This window comes from Ylistrum balloti, unplaced genomic scaffold (assembly GCF_031769215.1).
Source record: "Ylistrum balloti isolate Yb309-2 unplaced genomic scaffold, AGI_CSIRO_Ybal_v1 Utg369626, whole genome shotgun sequence".
NCBI lineage: Eukaryota > Metazoa > Mollusca > Bivalvia > Pectinida > Pectinidae > Ylistrum > Ylistrum balloti.
This window is the reverse complement of record NW_026781894.1, coordinates 1346476-1366387: the sequence shown is the minus strand read 5'-3', so window position 1 is coordinate 1366387 and position 19912 is coordinate 1346476. Positions and strand designations below refer to the sequence as shown.

The window sequence follows — 19912 nt, the reverse complement described above, 5'->3', positions numbered from 1 at the left end:
AATTGACGAAGCTCAACCAATAAGCCTAATATAAATGTCATTCGGATACCCATTAATATCAGTGATTAAATCATACTCCTGGTTCTCATTGCCTGATCAATATTGTTCAGTTATTGTATAGATCTTTTTTTAAAATGGTAACACCACTTTCATATCAAGTAGTATACTTAAACAGTTGTTTTTATAATGATATGTATACATACAACGGTATGTCATTAAAGAAATATTATATGAGAATCGCATGCATTTGCATCGATTCTAATTACATTCATTTGCATTAGAAAACCACTCAGGTACCGACACCTTACACGGCAGCACAATTCACATGAGGTATCATTACATCTGATAAAAACATCGAAAGCTACATTTACTTGTATGAGGGTATTTTGTATGCAGGGATGTCCACAAATATCCTTAGTTATGCCTACCAAGTAATAACTACCATTGCAAAAGTATCTGCAACCATTAATTGCATATAATTAAATATAACCTTTTACCCCTTCGGAACTGATATATCTTCACTCGAGGGCTGAGATTCCTGATCTCTCCAACAAGGGATGAATGACTATTTTCTCTCACCCTGTCGGCCATCCAATATGTATTGTTCTTCCAATGTTTCTCATTGTTGACGTGACGCAACAGATATAAAAGAAGAATATTCCATCCTAGTCCTAGATGAGACAAGGAAATCTCACACCGCTACCCTTTTAATGTTGAATAGCAGTCTGATACATCAGTTATGATGGTATGATGAAATCTATCTATCATTAATGGAGTATTTAACATATCTTCACCAGTTGTTGATGACACTGACAAGTATTTAAAATCTAGTGAATAGTTCTAATCTAAGACAAATATGGTGACTATCGACTATATATCTCCTTTGCTGACACTTGCATCAGTAATTATAATCGTCATTTTTATTATCTATAGTCAGGAAATAATAGAATTTCATACTCAGGTAATTGGTATTACACATTCAGTAAAGAACTGGTACACACATTAACTGACTTCGCATGATACACTATGTATGCAGTACCTGAGAGAACAATAGCCCATTATCCAATTGATTTTTTTGTTTTTGAATATTTTTTTACTTATGAAAAGGATGAATCGATTGGCAAATGAGCCATGAATCCTCTGACTAGGCTGTTAATAGATTATAAATGGCTTATTTGACACACCACAAACATACAGCATGATATTACACATGGTTTTATATTTGTCAAGCAAAAGAATTGCTGATGCATAATTATGAAATTGTAGTAAGACGTCATATCTAAAGTTATATGTCTGATGCGATGTGTAAATCGTGATAAACATACATAAAGAAAATGCTGACCTAGAATCGTAGGCTCACCGCTTTACTTAATGGATGCTAGTCTGAACGACGTTGACTGACCAATATTTCAATAGATAGAATCTGGAAAATTTATCGAGAGATCAATTTTAAGTGGTTTTGCGATAAATGTGATGCAATACAGTATCGTGAAGTATTCATAAATAATTGTCTGCAATTCCCTGAACGTTTCTTTGAACCATGGCTTTTGCGTATATCCAGATAGTGTTTCGCTGTTCCCATGAGTTTCCATCTGCGGAACTGTTGGATACGAGTATGTATACTATATATGTGGTATATTTGAACTGAACAGTACCGTGATTCCTGATGCTGAATGCGTGGGCTCCTCTGTTATGTCGGATTGAATCAACTGACAACTAGTCACATTGTTTATATCTGGGCTTATGTTTTTTACAGTTGTGTGTCATGCGAATTTTGGTAGGAATTCGCACAGTAGTGGACTGTAGAGTGCCATAAACCGCCCCTAGTGTCCCATCATGATGGCAATGGCCAACATCACATCTGAATGGAAAGACTGTGCTTCTAATTGCATTGCCACATCCTTCCAGACAAGGCTGTCTTCTACTTATACGTACACCATACCACAGTATCCCTATAGACACAACGTTATATCCAAAGCTAGTGATCTACACACCTAGAATTACTTGAATGATCTATGTTACCTAGGAGACGGCAACGACCTATCATAATAGTAATTTGACGTGTACACACATCAAATACAAAGAAACTTTGATTTAATGTTTGTGTCTGCTGTAATTGTCTTCACTTGTACATGTAAAACAGAAATTGCACTGACTAAGGATGTTACATCGTTTCATAGATTCTTTTCTCAATTTGTAAAATGTTTTTTTAGTAACCATACCTTATTTGTGACATGTATGGATTTTTTCTTTGTGTATGTATGGCTGTTCCAGGATGAGGGTTAATGCTGGTACCATTGGTAGATGTAGGTACATATGGGATAGATATGATTGGTAAAATGTGAGGTTTTGATAGTTAAAGAGGCATACTTGCAGCAACCTTGATTTAGAGTCAAATTAGATGATTTTAAGTGTATAGTCACTCTCCTTAAAGAAATGTTTGTTCTGGGAATAGGCTAGTTAAGAGAATTACGATGTAATATTTAGAAAGAGATGTAGTTTGCCAAGTTGTCGCTCATTATTGTTGCTAAGTTTACGGTGCCAGAACATATGATATTTTATCACAATACTTGAAACACTGGTACATGAATTATACATATAGAGTAGACTCATTAGCGGTGACAAGTAGCAATTAACTCAATTATTCTATGTTAGATGAGTATTAAACCAATAGTGCGTGTTTTAGAACTGGCTTCAGAACTGTTTAAGTTCATTTCCCCATCAATGTTAAACTTTACAGGAATATTATGTGTCTGAGTAAAACTTGTAAAATATTCAAATAAATGGTAAATAGTATTGATATGTGATATGGCATATAGCCAACGCTAGGAACATTGGTACATTTAAACTAATTCTATATAAGCTATCGGTAGACATTAGTATTGTATGGCTCTGAATCACTTTTACCTTTGGCTTAATACTTAATCAATACATATGGCAATTCCTCTTCAACATGTACCAACGTAAAACTTCTGTTGGGATAAAGCACATAACTAAATATTGATCAAGATAATTATATAACAAAAAAAAAAAAAAAAACATAATTATTGTTGTCTAGCATATCCGTCAAAGTTTCTGTACTACGTACATTTTCCTTGTTACAATTTGACTTATTCAGCAAAACATTATGGATGCATGTGAACACGATTTTACATCCATTCTGACTGATTGTTTCTTTTTAAAGCGAAGAGACGTCAGCAAGAGACCTTTCCGTCTTTATCTGATTTACATCAGGGAATTCGGTGTCTTCTAATATTAACGATCTATATAGTCATGTATCTGCAGGTGAACACAGAATGACATATTTAGCTCCTTCCTTTATGACTTATTTTTTACCAGGAACATTATAGTATTTTTCCTAGAAACGCGACATCAATGCAGGACACATAATGGGTTTTACTATGAAGTATTTATAAAGTTTTGATTTGGACCAAACCAAATAAGTTACATTTGGGTACTTGTTTTTTTATTCGTTGTTAACTGTATAATTTTATTCTTATACATTCTTCTTCAAATGTGCATATAGTTACATAAATAATTATCAACCCATGGTATGGTATATACCGACATCTAAATCGAAATAAGTAGCTGTCAAAGACTACCCATCATTACAAAATACAGATATAAAGGTTTTGTTGATGTATATGTTGCTCGATAATAAAGTGTAATGCAAGTTTATAAATTGAATCAGTCAGGATATTTTACCGAAAACAAAAATATTACTTACAGATGATGCTTCTGGTATCGGGTCATGTCTGTCTGATTGTCTACCTTTGTTGATGTACTCGTTCTCACTGTTAAACAAACGGATGTTTATCAGCAGTGTAACTACCTGTTATATATATATATACTGATTAAAAGCTTTCTATCTTACAGGACCGGGCCTCCCGCCAATGGACCTCGGACGATGATAACTTGGTCACTGGGTTCTAGACGATAATGACAAAATCAACATCTCTATCACTACCGTTGTGTACCGTCTACTCAGCCCACCGAGTCATACTGACCAATTTTTGTATGGGGAGGATGCTATGACAAGCTGTTAACGGAAGTATTCTTGAGCAAGGTGGATTTTTCATCCTATATTCGGTTGATCTAGTTGTGTTCTTTTAGAATATTAAACATGGCTGCCATCAGCGGTTCAACCTCTATGATTGAGGATGCTGATGTGGAAGCCAATGTTTATGCCATTGACTTCAGTTTTAATCAGCGTCCCTCAGTGGACATAGGAGTGGAGAATTTGAATTATACAGTTAACCCCAAAAATATGTCTATCTGGCAGCGGGTGTCCGCTCTCCAGTTTCCATGGGAATGGACAAATGATTCCGAACCAAGAACAGTGCTAAAAAATGTGTCGTTCTCGGTAACAAGCGGAAAGATGCTGGCTGTCCTAGGAAGTTCAGGTAACAAATTCGAATGCATTCTAAACTGCATATGCATGTTTTAATGTATAATGACATACGTAGTAAACATTGATCAAGTGTATAAAACACTATGTTAGTTGTGTAAGAAAAGACTTTTGTTTGGTGTCACGACAAACCCGGATATCCTGCTTTCAGGGTGATTATTTTATAACGAAATTCTTTATAAATAGATCAAATTATCCGACATGCAAATAAACCATATGATCTGGCATACAAATGTATTAGTATGATCATTCATCTCACTAAATACCCACAAATAATTATCGACTATCACCTGGTTTACAAATATTGATACGTACATAAATACACAAATTTGTCTATCATCCACTGATAAACAATTCTGCAATTCTGTGCACAAATAACTGTTCATAAGTAAATATACATATATACCAATTTATATAGACCGTCAAATGTAGAAACTATCATTGTTTTCGTGCAATATGCAAAACAGAAAATTAAAAATCCACAAATAAGATTTCAGATTTTAGAATTACATGATTGTGTATTCATTTAGTATCAATAGATACTTTTTACAGAAAAGAATAAATATATCTATAATTGTAAAATAAAAATACATAGTCATATATAAGTGAAAATATTTCTTTTATACAAACATTTGAACAGACGACCTTCACAGTAATATCATGGTGATTTAGATATATATGTATATATATGTGTGTGATAAACGTTTTTCTTATGTTGGCAATAATCAGTTCATGACAATGTTTAGGATTACCCACAGGTTAATTATTCGCAATTACACATTAATTTATGATTTGTTTGAGTTTGGATACAAAAATCGATTATGTTAACATGGTAAAAAAATTACGGCATTGATTCTGATATAATAATTGATTTTATACTTAAACTAGTAGCTATTCGTGATTATTGACACATAATCAGATATCGCAGTGATTGGTGTTTTTATTTGACAAATAAATATAACAGGTTCAAGGTAAATTTGTACATATATCACTAAATTGCTAATATATCTATGTGCACTTTATACAGCAAACGATCGTCTAAGGCTACGTGCAATTTAAATATAATTAAGCATGCTATCTATCGTACCTTTAAATGGATACACAGGTACATATGTGTCAGGTACTTAGATATGGAGGTGTATCAGCCATACTGTTGTTGATATGGACGTGTGGTGCCTGTGTTTGTTATCGCTCATCATATCTAAATGTGTCTGATTTAGTACGTCTCTGCATTAGCTTGGTTGAGATTTAACATGTTTATGTATTTAACACTAAATTATTAACAATTTCTTCTTCATAGGTAAATTGATCATTTCTAATAAATAACGAGGGGGCAAGTGATACTGAGTCGCCGATGTAACAAAATGTTACGTCAAAGGACTTAGTAGTTACTTTTATCTAGTAACCAGTTTCGATTAAACATATTTTTAGATGATAGCCCATTTTGAAGGCAAGTCTTGTTGACATAAAGTATTGATAAACGATTGCACGCGGAAATTGCCGCAATCGCTTTCATTACATGTTATACATTGTCAATAAATACGGGGAAAATAGCATTACCGGAAGTACGTGTAGAACGGATATGGCGCCTACTGACATAGGTTTAGTCAATAGATCCGGTCATGTTAAAAGACAAAAAGATAAATTAACACTACCACGGATACGAACTTGGTCAAAATCTTCTTCCTGTTGATTTGTTTCAGCATATCAAATGTCACATTGGGATAATATAGAAACAGGTCACGTTCAGGCTATGTTATGCTATCTCTGATGTTGTCGAATGCAATTCCTTTCTGAACAACAATAGACTTCCAAATCAAATCATTATTGTGGAGACTCTACGACGAAACAAGAGGAATCAGGGGATATAAAACTTAACATAAGATACATTGCAGCTCTCTTCCTGTATCAAAAACAAAACGTGAGAAAAAGTAAGGGTCCAAAAGTATTAATTTTGATGATCGCGGTCTTATAGCTTCAGTTACGGAGTTTTGATTAAATGTCAAGAAATTCACATATTATGTCTCGTTTTTTAACTCATCGATCATTACTCTAGAATCACTTGTCACTACCACGTTCACTTTGTAAATGATACATATAGCACGTGTTCAGTAAGATCCACATTCGAACGATATTGCTGAATTATATCACATAGGTTAATGTTCTCACATAGGTTAATGTCATATATAAACGTAGTGTTTATTTTTAGTATTGTGTTAATTCATTACTAATGCATTCTATTTCTTGTATGAATTTTAAAAATAGATTTGAACTTGATGGGAAACATATATAATATGAGATTTATAAAAAAAAAGATGCATTGCGTGACTAACGGTTTTAGTCTCTTTGTAAGATAGTAATTCCATAATGCAGCAATCAGTTCTGAAAACGCAATATGTTATACAGATATGTACAAAATTCTGTATAAAACACTAGACGTTAGGTTAGACTAATTAGAAGCATTGATATGCTATTCATAGATAGGATAGATTTTAAATTCTGATAAATATATATATATATATCGGCATATTCACGTTAATTCGATTGTATTATTAAAATGATCTATACTTGCAGGGAGCGGGAAGACTAGTCTGCTGGATGTGCTCGCAGGAAGGAATGATGGCGGGGAGGTCAGAGGAGAGATTTATTTAAATGACGTGGCTCGCACAAACTCTATGATCCGCTCATGTTCTGCTTACGTCAGACAAGATGACCGCCTTTTGGCACACTTAACTGTGAAAGAAACACTCATGTTTGTTGCTCAATTAAAATTGCCGACCACCATGTCAATGAAGCAGGTTGAAAAAAGGGTAAGATATTTGAATGTTACATTAATCTGCTTGTTGAAAAAAATAAACAAAATAATTTGATATTTCAAATCATTCTAATATGGCGAGACAAGTAACCAATTGTCATTCCTCCATGATGAAAATATCAACAACAGTTTTTTACCACCTATATCATAAAGATACCTTTACTGGAGGAATTTTGACGGGGATAGCAACGTGCAACTAGACTAGTGCAACAAATCTGTGACCACAGTCTGCATGGTTATGTTATTATTGTTTATTGTACTATGCATTAATCATGAGTTTAATGTACCTCTGGAACGCCGGATCAGGTCGCGACCGTTGGAAAGAGCAGCTATGACGTCAAGAAAATGCGATGAGAAATCGCCCTTGATCCTTTGTCTCGGAGGGTTGTAAATATTTTAGTAGTATTTGGTCTGTACAAATACGAGGAGGTTTAGTCTATTGGGATTTAGTATTAGGGCTCTGTGGCAAACCACAAAGATGGAACATTCTTTTTCTCCAGCTATAAGCTCCCTTATTAGTATACACTAATCAATCGGCAGACTCTTAAGACAAATCATTATATCTCATCATTAATAATGGATACAAATGTATTTTCGCTGCCAGTCTCCATTGACCAGGTCTTCTTACTTCGTTGTCAGCAACGGTAATGTGGCTCCTACTCCGACTGCAGACTTTAAAAATAGCATACGGGATAGGTTTACCAATGTTATATTTTAAGACCTCTATTTTTCTTAATTCGTTCATATTTGATAAATTGACAAGAGAATATTACAAACACAAAAAGACCCATAGGACAAATGCACCAATACGCCATTCTTAAGAAAGTACAAAAATGTTTTTGGTAATATTCTGATGTCACCTTTTTGAATCGTGAATCTGATGGGATTTTTTTTCTCAATCAGCATGAAAAGGATTTGTTGTGTTTTAGGTCGATATGGTCATCTCGGAACTGGGGTTGCGTCATGTGTCAGACACAAAAGTCGGAAACGCTGAAAGTCGAGGTGTATCGGGTGGTGAGAGGAGACGAGTTAGTATTGGTGTCCAACTTCTGTTAGATCCCAGTAAGTATAAACAGATAAAATCCGAGGTGTAATGGGTGATAAGAGGAGACGAGTTATGACTGGTGCCTAGCTTCTGTTAGATCAATTCCAGTAAGTATCAACAGTGGTAGATAGAGATATATTAGGTGGTTAGAAGAGACGGTTTTGTATTGGTGTTACGCGTCTGTTGGACAAGTAAGTATTACCTTACATGTACATAAGCCGAGGTGTATTAGACAGCGAACGGAGATGAGTTAATATAGGAGTCCAACTTCTGTTAAATCTAAGTAACCGATGGTGAGAGTTAGCATCGATTCCAGGATTCTGAGAGATCCCAATGTAAACAAATGTAAGCCGAATTATACTAAGTGGTTTAAGAAGTAGAGTTAGCATTGATGTCAAGCTTCTCTGAGATTTCAGTAGGTGTGAAAAATAAAAACCGAGATATATCGGATGGCGAGAAGAGACGTAATATGTGCTACATGTATGTATAAAGGCGTGCCTCATTTCTACTCAGTTGCATATGAAAAGAAAATATATAGGAGAGAAAAATCAATAACACTCACTTCATGTCAAGTGTTAAAAGTCCTCACAGATCATCTCATATTATACATTTGAATATCAGCAGAATGCCATCACAAAAACAAATATTTCAGAACTGTAATTTTTTATACCACTTTTGAAACTCATTACATGAAATAATTTATCAACCAGCCATCGCTGTATACTTCCCCTGAAATATGATACCCCATGGAACTCCCATATATTGACATCAACTCCCGATTACGACCGCAACACATTCAAAGGCAGATCGAAGTCAGATTAGCAAAAATCACTAGCTATATAGTATGTCCGTTAATGATAAAAACACGGGTCGTCTGTGGAGATTCGGATATCGTAAGTCATTAACATGCAGTTATTAACTCTAGCTACCTAATACACCTTCTCCTGCCTACGTTCTTCTGTAATCTTAAAAGCCTCTGGTCCTTCCCCTTTTATTCTGCTTTTATGAAACCACCTGTCTTTTCTAACAGGTATCCTGTTTCTTGATGAACCAACTTCCGGTCTGGACGCTTTCACGGCCCATCATCTGGTGGAGACACTATCGAAACTGGCACGAAACAACAGAACAGTGCTTATGTCCATACATCAACCGAGGTAGGAAATTGTTGTTTTTATCAGTTGGTACAATAATCGAGATAGAAAGGTATTTCGGAACAATTGTTTTCTGGTTGGAAATGTAAAATGAATGGTATGGTAGTTGGGCAAGTGAATGGCAACTGCTTTACCAATCTAGAAGTCGCCTATCTTCTAGAATACACTGACTTCTGTTGGACAATATTTAAAGTTCTTATGAAGTCCCTGTTAAAACTAGGGTTTAGAATGTTTTTATGTAAAGTCGCAACATTTCAAATGTTTCAGTTATTTCCCCACTGCTAAACCATCCACGAAACAAAGTTCGTGCGATATGTTAACACAACGTTAATTTTCCCTATACATTTAATATAGTAAGGATATGGTCGATTCTGTAGGCCTTACTTTGCTTTACTGATAACACACCAATCAATATTTTGTTAGGGCAAATATTTCATTCACAGAAAGCGATCACACAAAAAGCTACAAATGAAAAATTTATGACGTCCCTAAAAATGAATATTGCAGTTAAATCAAATGAACAAAGGACAAGATAGCGTAATTGAAGTTTGTATGTGGCTTGGGGTCAAACCAACAGGCCATTTTTATCTGCCTTTTTTTCAGCTTGTATTATGAATGTATGTTTTAACAAAGTCACTTTTGAAATCTTTATAAATCAATTATGGCAATCCTCCTCTTTTTAGCAGTACCCTTACAAAATATTGTTATATGATATCTCAAGTCATGCATATCTGTCTTATTTACAGGTCTGACATTTTTGAGTTATTCGACTTGATGATGATTATGACAAGTGGTCGACAGGTGTATTTTGGCGAAGCCAACAAAATGGTAGATTATTTCACAGAAAAGGGATTCCCTTGTCCAGCGCTTACCAATCCGTGTGATTATTATGGTAAGAATGAATTAAACAAATACGCGACAAAACCGGATCACTGTAATCCATAACAAATATCAGTTAGACCCATCTCTACTTCAGTCATGCCGATTTCGGTTATTTTATTGTACATCTGATAATTATCTCAATCACAGATGTTGTGCAAAAGACACAAAAGTGAACAGCATTTGCAATACAGATTAGCCAAATAATAAATTGCATTGCATCATACAAATTTATGACGAGAGTTTAACGGTTTTTTGCAAATAATGTTAACGTGAATTTGATCATGTCCAAGATCAAAATATAAATATGCAAATAAGTATACAAAGCTATGGCAATGCCGGAGTTAAACATTACATTGTACATAATAGTTTTTTTCCTCGTGTGATTGTATAGTTGAATAATTGACTTCACCTTATGTAAATGATAAACAATTGTAGTAGCTCGGGGACCTGTGTACACTGGACAATGGATTTATTGTATGGTTCTGTTGCAGACTTGACTTCGACTCATGTAAATGATAAACACTTGTAGTAGCTCGGGGGACCTGTGTACACTGGACAATGGATTTATTGTATGGTTCTGTTGCAGACTTGACTTCGACTCATGTAAATGATAAACAATTGTAGTAGTTCGGGGAACCTCTGTACACTGGACAATAGATTTATTGTATGGTTGAGTTGGAAACTTGACTTCGACTTATATAAATAACTGTAGTAACTCGAACCTCTGTACACTGGACAATGGATTTATTGTATGGTTCTATTGCAGACGTAACTTCGACTCATGTATATGATAGATATTTGTAGTAGCTCGGGGGACCTGTGTACACTGGACAATGGATTTATTGTATGGTTCTGTTGCAGACTTGTCTTTGACTTATGTAAAAGATAGACATTTGTAGTAGCTCGGGGTCGTCTGTACACTGGACAATGAATTTATTGTATGGTTGAGTTGGAAACTTGACTTCGACTTATATAAATAACTGTAGTAACTCGAACCTCTGTACACTGGACAATGGATTTATTGTATGGTTCTATTGCAGACGTAACTTCGACTCATGTATATGATAGATATTTGTAGTAGCTCGGGGGACCTGTGTACACTGGACAATGGATTTATTGTATGGTTCTGTTGCAGACTTGTCTTTGACTTATGTAAAAGATAGACATTTGCAGTAGCTCGGGGTCGTCTGTACACTGGACAATGAATTTATTGCAAGGTCCTATAAAAAACTTCGCGTCTTCGACTTATGTAAATGATGAATATTTGCAGTTACTCGGACCTCTGTACAATGCATCATAGAGTTTGGTTTAGTCAGGTCTGATTGTAAAGATATGATTCATCGTGATCTTTACCATAGAGTCTTATGTATAACAATGCATTGACGCCACGATTTTTGATAGATGACTTGGGAGACTAATATATATATTATTCATCATTGTTTCACCCATAGTGAGATGGTCGCTGTATTATTGTTTAATGAGTATAACAAACAGAGTGACAATACAATTAGCTCGATCTGACGATCGTGACTATAAATACAAGGTGTCATAAAATCTTCGTAAACCAAGTCATGACATTCACACTGGCCATTCTAGAATAAAACTTCATTAACAATTCATTGCGGACAGATAAGGTACCTTGGTGCGAGAGGTCAGTTCTATTTCTATCAATCCCTTGTATTTCGTTGCACGGTTATTTTTGCGACAAGTGCTTAGTTCAAAGTCTGAAAATTGTAACGTTATGTAGTACATGAATGTTAACAAATGATGTACCTTGATTTATATAAGTTTATATTGCGAATTAAACAAACGTCTAAAAAAATCATTTAACATAAAACCGGGAAATAGATTAATAAGATCACCATTTTTACTAATTTCAATGAAACGTCTCAGTGAAAGAATACTTCATTAAGTTATTGATTTAATTAGCTAGCAAACACGTGTTTTCCGTTGTAATTTTTAAAAAATCATACAAACCTAATTGGAAGCACAATTCTTCGACACATGACCCATGCCCAATGTTTTCTAGTTTCCCAAACAGCGCTCAAAGCCAGTATTGATCGCGCAACGGCACCAGTAGAAAAGAAAAAGAAAATACCAGCATGTGAACAGAATCATAAGCCAAACTCAAATTCAATCAAACTGTGTCAAAATATGAACAAAAATACAAGAAGAATGAGATCATGTGTTCCGAAAGATTCAGCGTATTCTGCTTCATCGACTCATTAAAATTAAATGACAGTTTAGCATGAACATTTTTGTATGCTTCAGTGAGACCCTTGGCATTCAAAATATTGCTGTATCTAGCGTTGTTTTGCTAGTTTTTAGTGATTGTGGTTGCAAAGTGTATCTAATTAGCTTATACAACTAACAATCAGATGAAATGGAAGATATTGAAATAATTGCATTAGGATCAATTTTTTGGCTGCTTGGACAATTACATTGGCATCGTTCTTTGCTAGATTTATGCTAGTTTACACCATCGGATATTTTGTCAATACTGTTCGAAATTATTTGGCTTTTGGGAATAAAATCGGCTCTATGCTCTATGATGCCCAATACCATATAATTAGCGTCGGTGCAGAAGAGGGGATGCATGTCGTCTCGATTGGTAGGAACACACATGAATCAATTTCATGTGTGTGCCTACTGCGTACTTAGCGGATCATTCTTAGATTTTTCTAATAGTCTAAACACACTGTACGTTTATTGATTCTATCAATCAATTAGAAAGCTGTTTCAGTTTTATGATCCATTATCTAATACGTTCTAAATTGATATGTATTTGTACGTGAGTCGTATTTATTGCAATGTGAATAACACAGTTATCATTAGAATAAGCATGACTTCAGGTTGTTGTAGATATTCGCTGAAATATATTTAAATCTTTCCTAGGTTGTTTTTTTTAAATTACAGACTGCGTAATAATGTTAAAACGGTAGCACATGACTGAAGCAAATCGTTTGTCAATTTCAGTTTTTGAGATAAAAAAAAATCTCCGGCAGTTGAACGCTTAATCGGCCTATAATTGATATATGATATCGTAAAACACAGTCTAATCTGACTTAAGACACCCAAATATTAAAAATGCAATCTAGCTTTAAAATGCGTTCTGCAATAAAACCCTAGTACATAAGCAGTGCAATTGCAAATTGATGAAAAACTTGAAAAGCAAGATATATATAGAGTACACACATATATGTATATCCTAGAATTATTAGGAAAATATGACATCATAGGGGTATATCATGCAGCATGTTGTGTCATAATATGAAAATAATTACAAGTGATTTCGTTTAGTCTGTCAAAAAATATATGAGCTTGACATCTTTCATTTTAATTATGATGGTTTTTTTGCCAAAGGATATTAGATTTTATATTCGTCATTGCACTTAATTAGAATATAGAAATTGTGATTTATATATGTAGTTAAATGGAACAAAATATTAATCCCCTGAACAAAAGAGCGCCATATACATCCTGCATTGATCCTTCGAAGTATAAGGTAAAGGTACGATTTTGCTTTGAATTAATCCGTTATTCACAAGTCATCGTTGCTATTTATAGAAAATTGTCAATAGCTAGGTAGGTTTGATTTCGTAGATGCTTTGTAATTCTGTAAAGCAAGCATCAGAAATATCATTATCCGCGGACGATCACTTCGCGTTAAAATCTGCGTCAACGTTAATATAATCAGCGACTTCCCTTGAAACAACTTCCTATTCGCAATAAAATAAATGTTAAATCCACCCAATGTCACTTGGTTAAATATCATTCGTCGTAGAGAAAAAATATCTACCAGCTTTGAACGTCAACATTGTTTTATGATTTTAGTTGATTTGGCTACCATTGACTGCACCTCTGATGTTACGGAAACAGAAAGCACCGACACCGTTAACACATTAATCCAGAGATATGAGACCAGCAGACTTGTCAACAGTGCAGAGCGTGGAATGAGTCTCGAATCCGATGGGACCACCGGTGTTGTTTCCCCAGATGAACCATACCCAGTCATGAAGATGTTTGACAATCTGGAGCACAGTCCTGGACCTTTCCGGCAATTCTCTGTACTATATCGGTAAGAACTACCATAACGTATAGACTTCTTTCCAACAATCTAATATGAATCTTGGCACAGGAGTATTCCTGGTTTCAGAGCAACCTGATATAAGTAACATCATCAATGTGAAAATTGTCTTCAGTTTTTTTTTTCATCGACGAAATTTGCAATATAGATTAAAAGAAAAATAAAGGAAAAATAGAATTCATGGTGATATAATTACATAAACAAAAGAAATCCAATACATTTATCAGCATGCTAACATTGAAACGTTTAATCGTATTTTTCTTTGTCAGCAGTTGTGCAAGCTGACACATTTACTTCAGTCGACATCACATGAAGTGATGTGGTATTCGGTTTTAAGACGATATATTTATACTCTTCACCAATGGATGAATTTATTCTTTTTAAAAAAATGAGAATTCCTTTATCCAGTCTATCACATTATTACTTTTCTACTTGGAAAAAGAATTAAATTACATGCATCCATCAAACTTGGTACGTTCGAATTATTTAACCTTACTTTTCTTACCTACAAAATATCTATGAAACATTTTTTATTGGCTCCACATTGCCAAGTTCGCATAACCAATAATATTTGAAATATACATCTTTCCAAGTAATGTTACCGACATGGAAACCGTGTTTTATTATCGTTTCCATGTGTGCTTGCTATCTCTTGCTTATAGATAAGAATTCCTCGTAAAAAAAAAGTCAATATCATTTTGACTCGTAGCAAAGAATAATTGCATACAGGCACGCGATAAGTTTGTATTTGCATTCGTTCTAAATGGATCGTTTTTATTTTTTGTTTTATTGCTTATAAAACGAAACAGCGACATGGCAGATTCATTTATGTTTCTGTAACTTGGGGAATATTTCCTGATATACAATGGTATTTGTTACCTTAGACTGTGCTCCGTAACGTACGGTGCCATTATACACTTTTCTGATCAAACAACTTTCCATTTGATGTCATTCTCAGTTGAAGCTGTTTGATATTTCAAAATTACTGATATGATGATATCAGTTTGCAATAGAGAAAACATCACCAGGTATTAATCATATCAATAGCTGATTATGATTGATTAGATAAATTGATTACTTTGATCATTTGACACTGTTATAATTTGACTTACAAATATCTCATGATCAAGAATTCCCGCTATGATAATGATGGTTGATACACGTTCATGTTTTGTCGAAGCAAACGATTCCTTTTTTCACCAGATGTTCTATACGTTTCATAAACTGTTCCTTAATTTCAACTCGTCCATGAGAAGTTTTGCATTCTGTATATTTAGATGCCGCGGTTGTCGTGACCTTTTTAAATACTTTTAAAGTTGTTGAATGGATAATGCGCCCACTTCTGTTCAATGATGTCCTTGACACATTTTAGACGTTGTACCCGGAATCTGGTTGAAGACTACCTGTTTCTGATGGCACAGTTTATTCAGGCCCTATCCATGTCAGTCGTGGTGGGACTTGTTTACTTTAAACTAGGATTGGACCAGAACACAGTCCGCGATTGGTTCGGCCTCATGTACATCATTGGGGCTATGTATCCATACCTTGTCATCCTTGACCTCATCGCTCAATGTAAGCCATCAACCATTTAAACGAACATGCAAAGGAGAAACCGTTCGAGCCTTGTTGGAACAAAATAGAGAAATCGAAAAACTAATTCTATGAAAATGCACAATGTCTATTTTCGTCCACCTTATCGAACAATAATTAAGTATGATCTTTCTTTACCTATGTGGTATATCGCATTAATTAATTTCATGAATGATTCTTTTCAAAATGACATTTCAGTGTAATTGTTAGACAATACATCATCCTTAAGATGTTTTTTTGCATTACTACATAATCAGTCGTTATTATTACTATAACTTAATCATTCAATTCTGAATATTGAATATGGAACACATTACCCACCAATCTTTCTTACACTGCATAATGAACATGAACGTTCTCATAAAATCTAATTATTTAATTACCTGTAGTGATAGTAAATATGTAATTCAGTGTTTACATTTACCTAGACTTTAAATGCATGAGTATATCCATTTCAATGTCAACAGATCACAACGAAAGACATTACCTGTACTACGAAATGGAGGACGGTTTGTACGGACCGACGCCATATTACTTCGCCAAGGTAACGCATCATCGTATGAAATTTATTCTTATAGCGGGTGCAAAGATTCGATTAAAAATAGTGAAACGTCACATTAATATGTTAACTTCCAGGGAAAAGGTTCTAATATTCTTGAATGTTTTTCTGGGTTCTACATGTTGATCGTTCGTTTGCTAATAATTTGCTTTTGAATTAAGATTCTTTTATCATTGTTGTCTAGAAGAAATATGTTCGCTATTTAACAGTAAGAAAGGATAAAAGAAAAGGGATTTATGTCCTTTTTGTTATTCAAATAGAAAACAATTATTTTCTCGTCTACTTTTTCTTTTACTCGCGAACATTTGAACCCTTAAAAATTAACACATACACATTATGCTTAGTTCATTTCGATATGAAAATACAGCCAGTTGTAAGGTATGTAATCATAGGGCAGGTTGGCTTTCCCTAATTGTCATGCTCTCACTCTCCTTCATGGACCCATACTTACGTTTACTTTAATGTTTGGAGGTGAAAAACATCTTTTAAATGAATATTGCGAGAAGTTGTTAATAGACAACAATAGTTGTCAATAGCGTTCAACATGTTTATAATTAGTATCTTCCCATAGTTCTGCAGATTGACTTCACAAATGAATTCAAACAGTAGCGCTTGTTTTGCGTCACATAAATTGAGAAATTATAATTTAAGGATCCTGTGCTTACAACTTAGTGAAGTCTTTGCATAAATATCCGTCTGTATCATGTGTTCAGTAACATCATTCGGTAGCCGATTGAACGGCGATTAGTTAGACAGCCCAACCTATGTCCTTTAGATCGGTAATTCATTATATTTGGCTCTTCTATATCTTGTCCTAAACTTACGTTAAAAGTTGCTAGGCACTTGTGTGTATTTTGAAAAAAAATCTCTTTTTTCTCTCTCACTCTTTATTTTTTTATTTATTAATTTATTTTTTGTTTTGTTTTTGGTTTTTTTCTTTACAATTCCTTAATTGTGATATTGATCGCATGACGACAAAAGGGAAGAAGCATGCTGCAGGATCATTTAAAATGGATAAAATGCCACTTAAACTTGACTTTGCTAAATTACATAATAACCATTGAATACACAAACTCCGGATTACGTGAACTAGCCTTCAGAGACTGCAGTGCTCATGTACCTGTACAAACGATTGTTCTCTCTTTGTTTTGGCGCCTTCGGGACGATGAAGTCGAAAGCAGACAATAAAATAGGGGTTAACGTCTATGAGATTAAAACACGACAGAAACTCGTTTAATTTAATACATGTAGAATGCGAAATCAGAAGTACATGCGGGTTTTAATTCATTCCAAGTAAAAAGTCTTGGCTCATAAATGAATTCTTGAAGGGAGTTACTGTCAACGTAAAGAAGCCATGCCTGTTTCATGTCAGAAACTGCCATAACAGAAATATTTAATGTCACAACAATATGTCATTGTATTATTATCCAAATATCTCAAATACACCAATCACTTGCCTGATTAATCGTCTTCACGGCGTGTTTCATTGTAAGATATGTTACCTTTGGTTTTGACAGTTCCTTAGTTAATTCAAGCAACTCACTGGATTGTTTTGATGTAATCAAAGTACCTTATTTTGTTTTTACTTCTATAAAAGTCGATACATGTGTCATCTGGTTGAGTCATAAAATTATTCATTAAATGTTCTGAGATGATTTGTAGATACCTTAAACACATGTCGGTTGAATGACGTAAGAATTATAGCGAAAAACCAGATGTGGTCGAAATGTCATCTCTCAAAATATGGTATTCGGAAATATTCATATATACATGTTTTATTCCTATCTTGTACCACACATCATATTTGATTGAAAAAGATATTTAGCTACGTAATATTATCATGAAAAATAACGTTTCATGTACATCTCAATTAGTTATACCTATCTGCCTGATAATTGATTAATTGATTATTGATCTTAATCCCAACAGGTGCTTAGTGAGTTACCGCTCCACTCCTTCTTCGTGGTTGTGTACGTGATCCCAGTATTCTTCCTGGCCGGATTCACTGTAGATGTGAAGGTGTTTTTTCAAGTATTCGCCATAGTGTTCCTGCTGGTGTACTGCAGTCGTTCCCTTGCCATGCTTTCCTCAGCTCTGATGCCGACCTTCACTCTTTCTTGTTTCTTTGCACAGACGTTTTTCTCTATGTATATCATGTCGGCGGGATTTTTCATCAATCTGGAAAACATATTTTCCGGTAAGAAAAATGTTAATCTTTTAAAACTGAAAGACAACACCTTTTGAGTTTGTGCCAGTTTCATTTTCAGAATTTCCCCTCCAAATGGTAACTCAGCAAATTCGGTATAATATGTATAATGATAAATTTGAATTGAAAAGACAACATCATTTAGATATCAAAACAGGTAATCCATCAGATCAGTAAACATTTGTTTTAATTTGTTAAGCATTTTAGCTTATATCATAAAATTCTTATTTTTTCAGGTTTGAAATGGGTATCTAGTATATCTTACCTGAAGTGGGGATTTCAGGGTCTATGCCTCACAGAAATACAGAATTTGACCTTTTCGTGTGGCATCGTGCCACCAGAACTTTGTATAAAGAATGGAGAAGCTGCTCTGAAACTGTACTCTCTCGATGGAAATACGGTGCTGGACGCCTGCCTGGTGCTAATGGGTTCTATTGCAGTATATCTCTTCATATATTATCTCGGTATGAAATTTGTCAAACAGAAACCACACCAGATGTGATGATCCTAACACTTTTATTGGTAAAATATCATTATTTGAAATCCGTTTTAATCCGCTTCTCTTTAAGATGCTATCAATCAATATACCTGTGCAATATTTGAAAAGACGAAGATGTGGACAGGAAGGATGTCATAGTGAGCAGAATGCAAACAATCCAGAATTTTTAACCACCGACCAGAGTATTCTGTGATATGCTTGAAATGACATCAACTGAACGATATGTTAAAGAGGGGTATGCGATATCAATTCTGTGATGGACAATAGCGGCCATAGGTTTCCCTAAACATTACATGACAGACAACTTACTGTGATTTATTCATTCCTACGTGTTATAACGTATCGAATGAATTTTTTGTGATGGTATTTTTTTTTTCTTAAATTTTGCGTAAATTGCGCATTTTGCGTGTCAAACGCATTTTGTAAATAGTTTGATCTAGTCCATAATTTATCAATGAAAATTTTGATCTTTTCATGAGATCATGTATTAAGATTTCGTTATGAAAATAAACGAGTTAGTGATATTTGCTCCTATTTCGCAAATGCGTGAATCTTGAAATTATGAATGTGTCCGCCCGAATGATCGCACGCCATTTGCGGAAAGTTTGCAAACAATAATTATACATTGAGATATGTTCTCTTCAATCAGATCCACGTTATCAACGTGGCT

The 19912-nt window shown here is 34.5% G+C and overlaps 1 protein-coding gene across 1 annotated transcript; it reads left to right on the top strand.

Moving 5' to 3' along the window:
- Window positions 1–4123: 4123 nt before the first annotated feature.
- On the top strand, window positions 4124–19245 carry LOC132551807 (ATP-binding cassette sub-family G member 8-like). Its single transcript, XM_060215953.1, has 10 exons — window positions 4124–4403; window positions 6983–7218; window positions 8153–8285; window positions 9299–9422; window positions 10166–10311; window positions 14136–14379; window positions 15761–15960; window positions 16446–16522; window positions 18467–18734; window positions 18980–19245. Exons 1-10 carry the CDS (start codon window positions 4124–4126, stop codon window positions 19243–19245), a joined length of 1974 nt encoding a protein of 657 aa, XP_060071936.1.
- Window positions 19246–19912: the final 667 nt, after the last annotated feature.

What these genes read in the sequence shown, in the direction of transcription:
- LOC132551807 (XM_060215953.1), top strand. Translation starts at nt 4,124, where the DNA reads ATGGCTGCCATCAGCGGTTCAACCTCTATGATTGAGGATGCTGATGTG. An exon ending in CAATTCTCTGTACTATATCG is followed by an intron (nt 14,380 to 15,760) that starts GTAAGAACTACC and finishes GACACATTTTAG; the next exon opens with ACGTTGTACCCGGAATCTGG. An exon ending in TCTGGAAAACATATTTTCCG is followed by an intron (nt 18,735 to 18,979) that starts GTAAGAAAAATG and finishes TTATTTTTTCAG; the next exon opens with GTTTGAAATGGGTATCTAGT.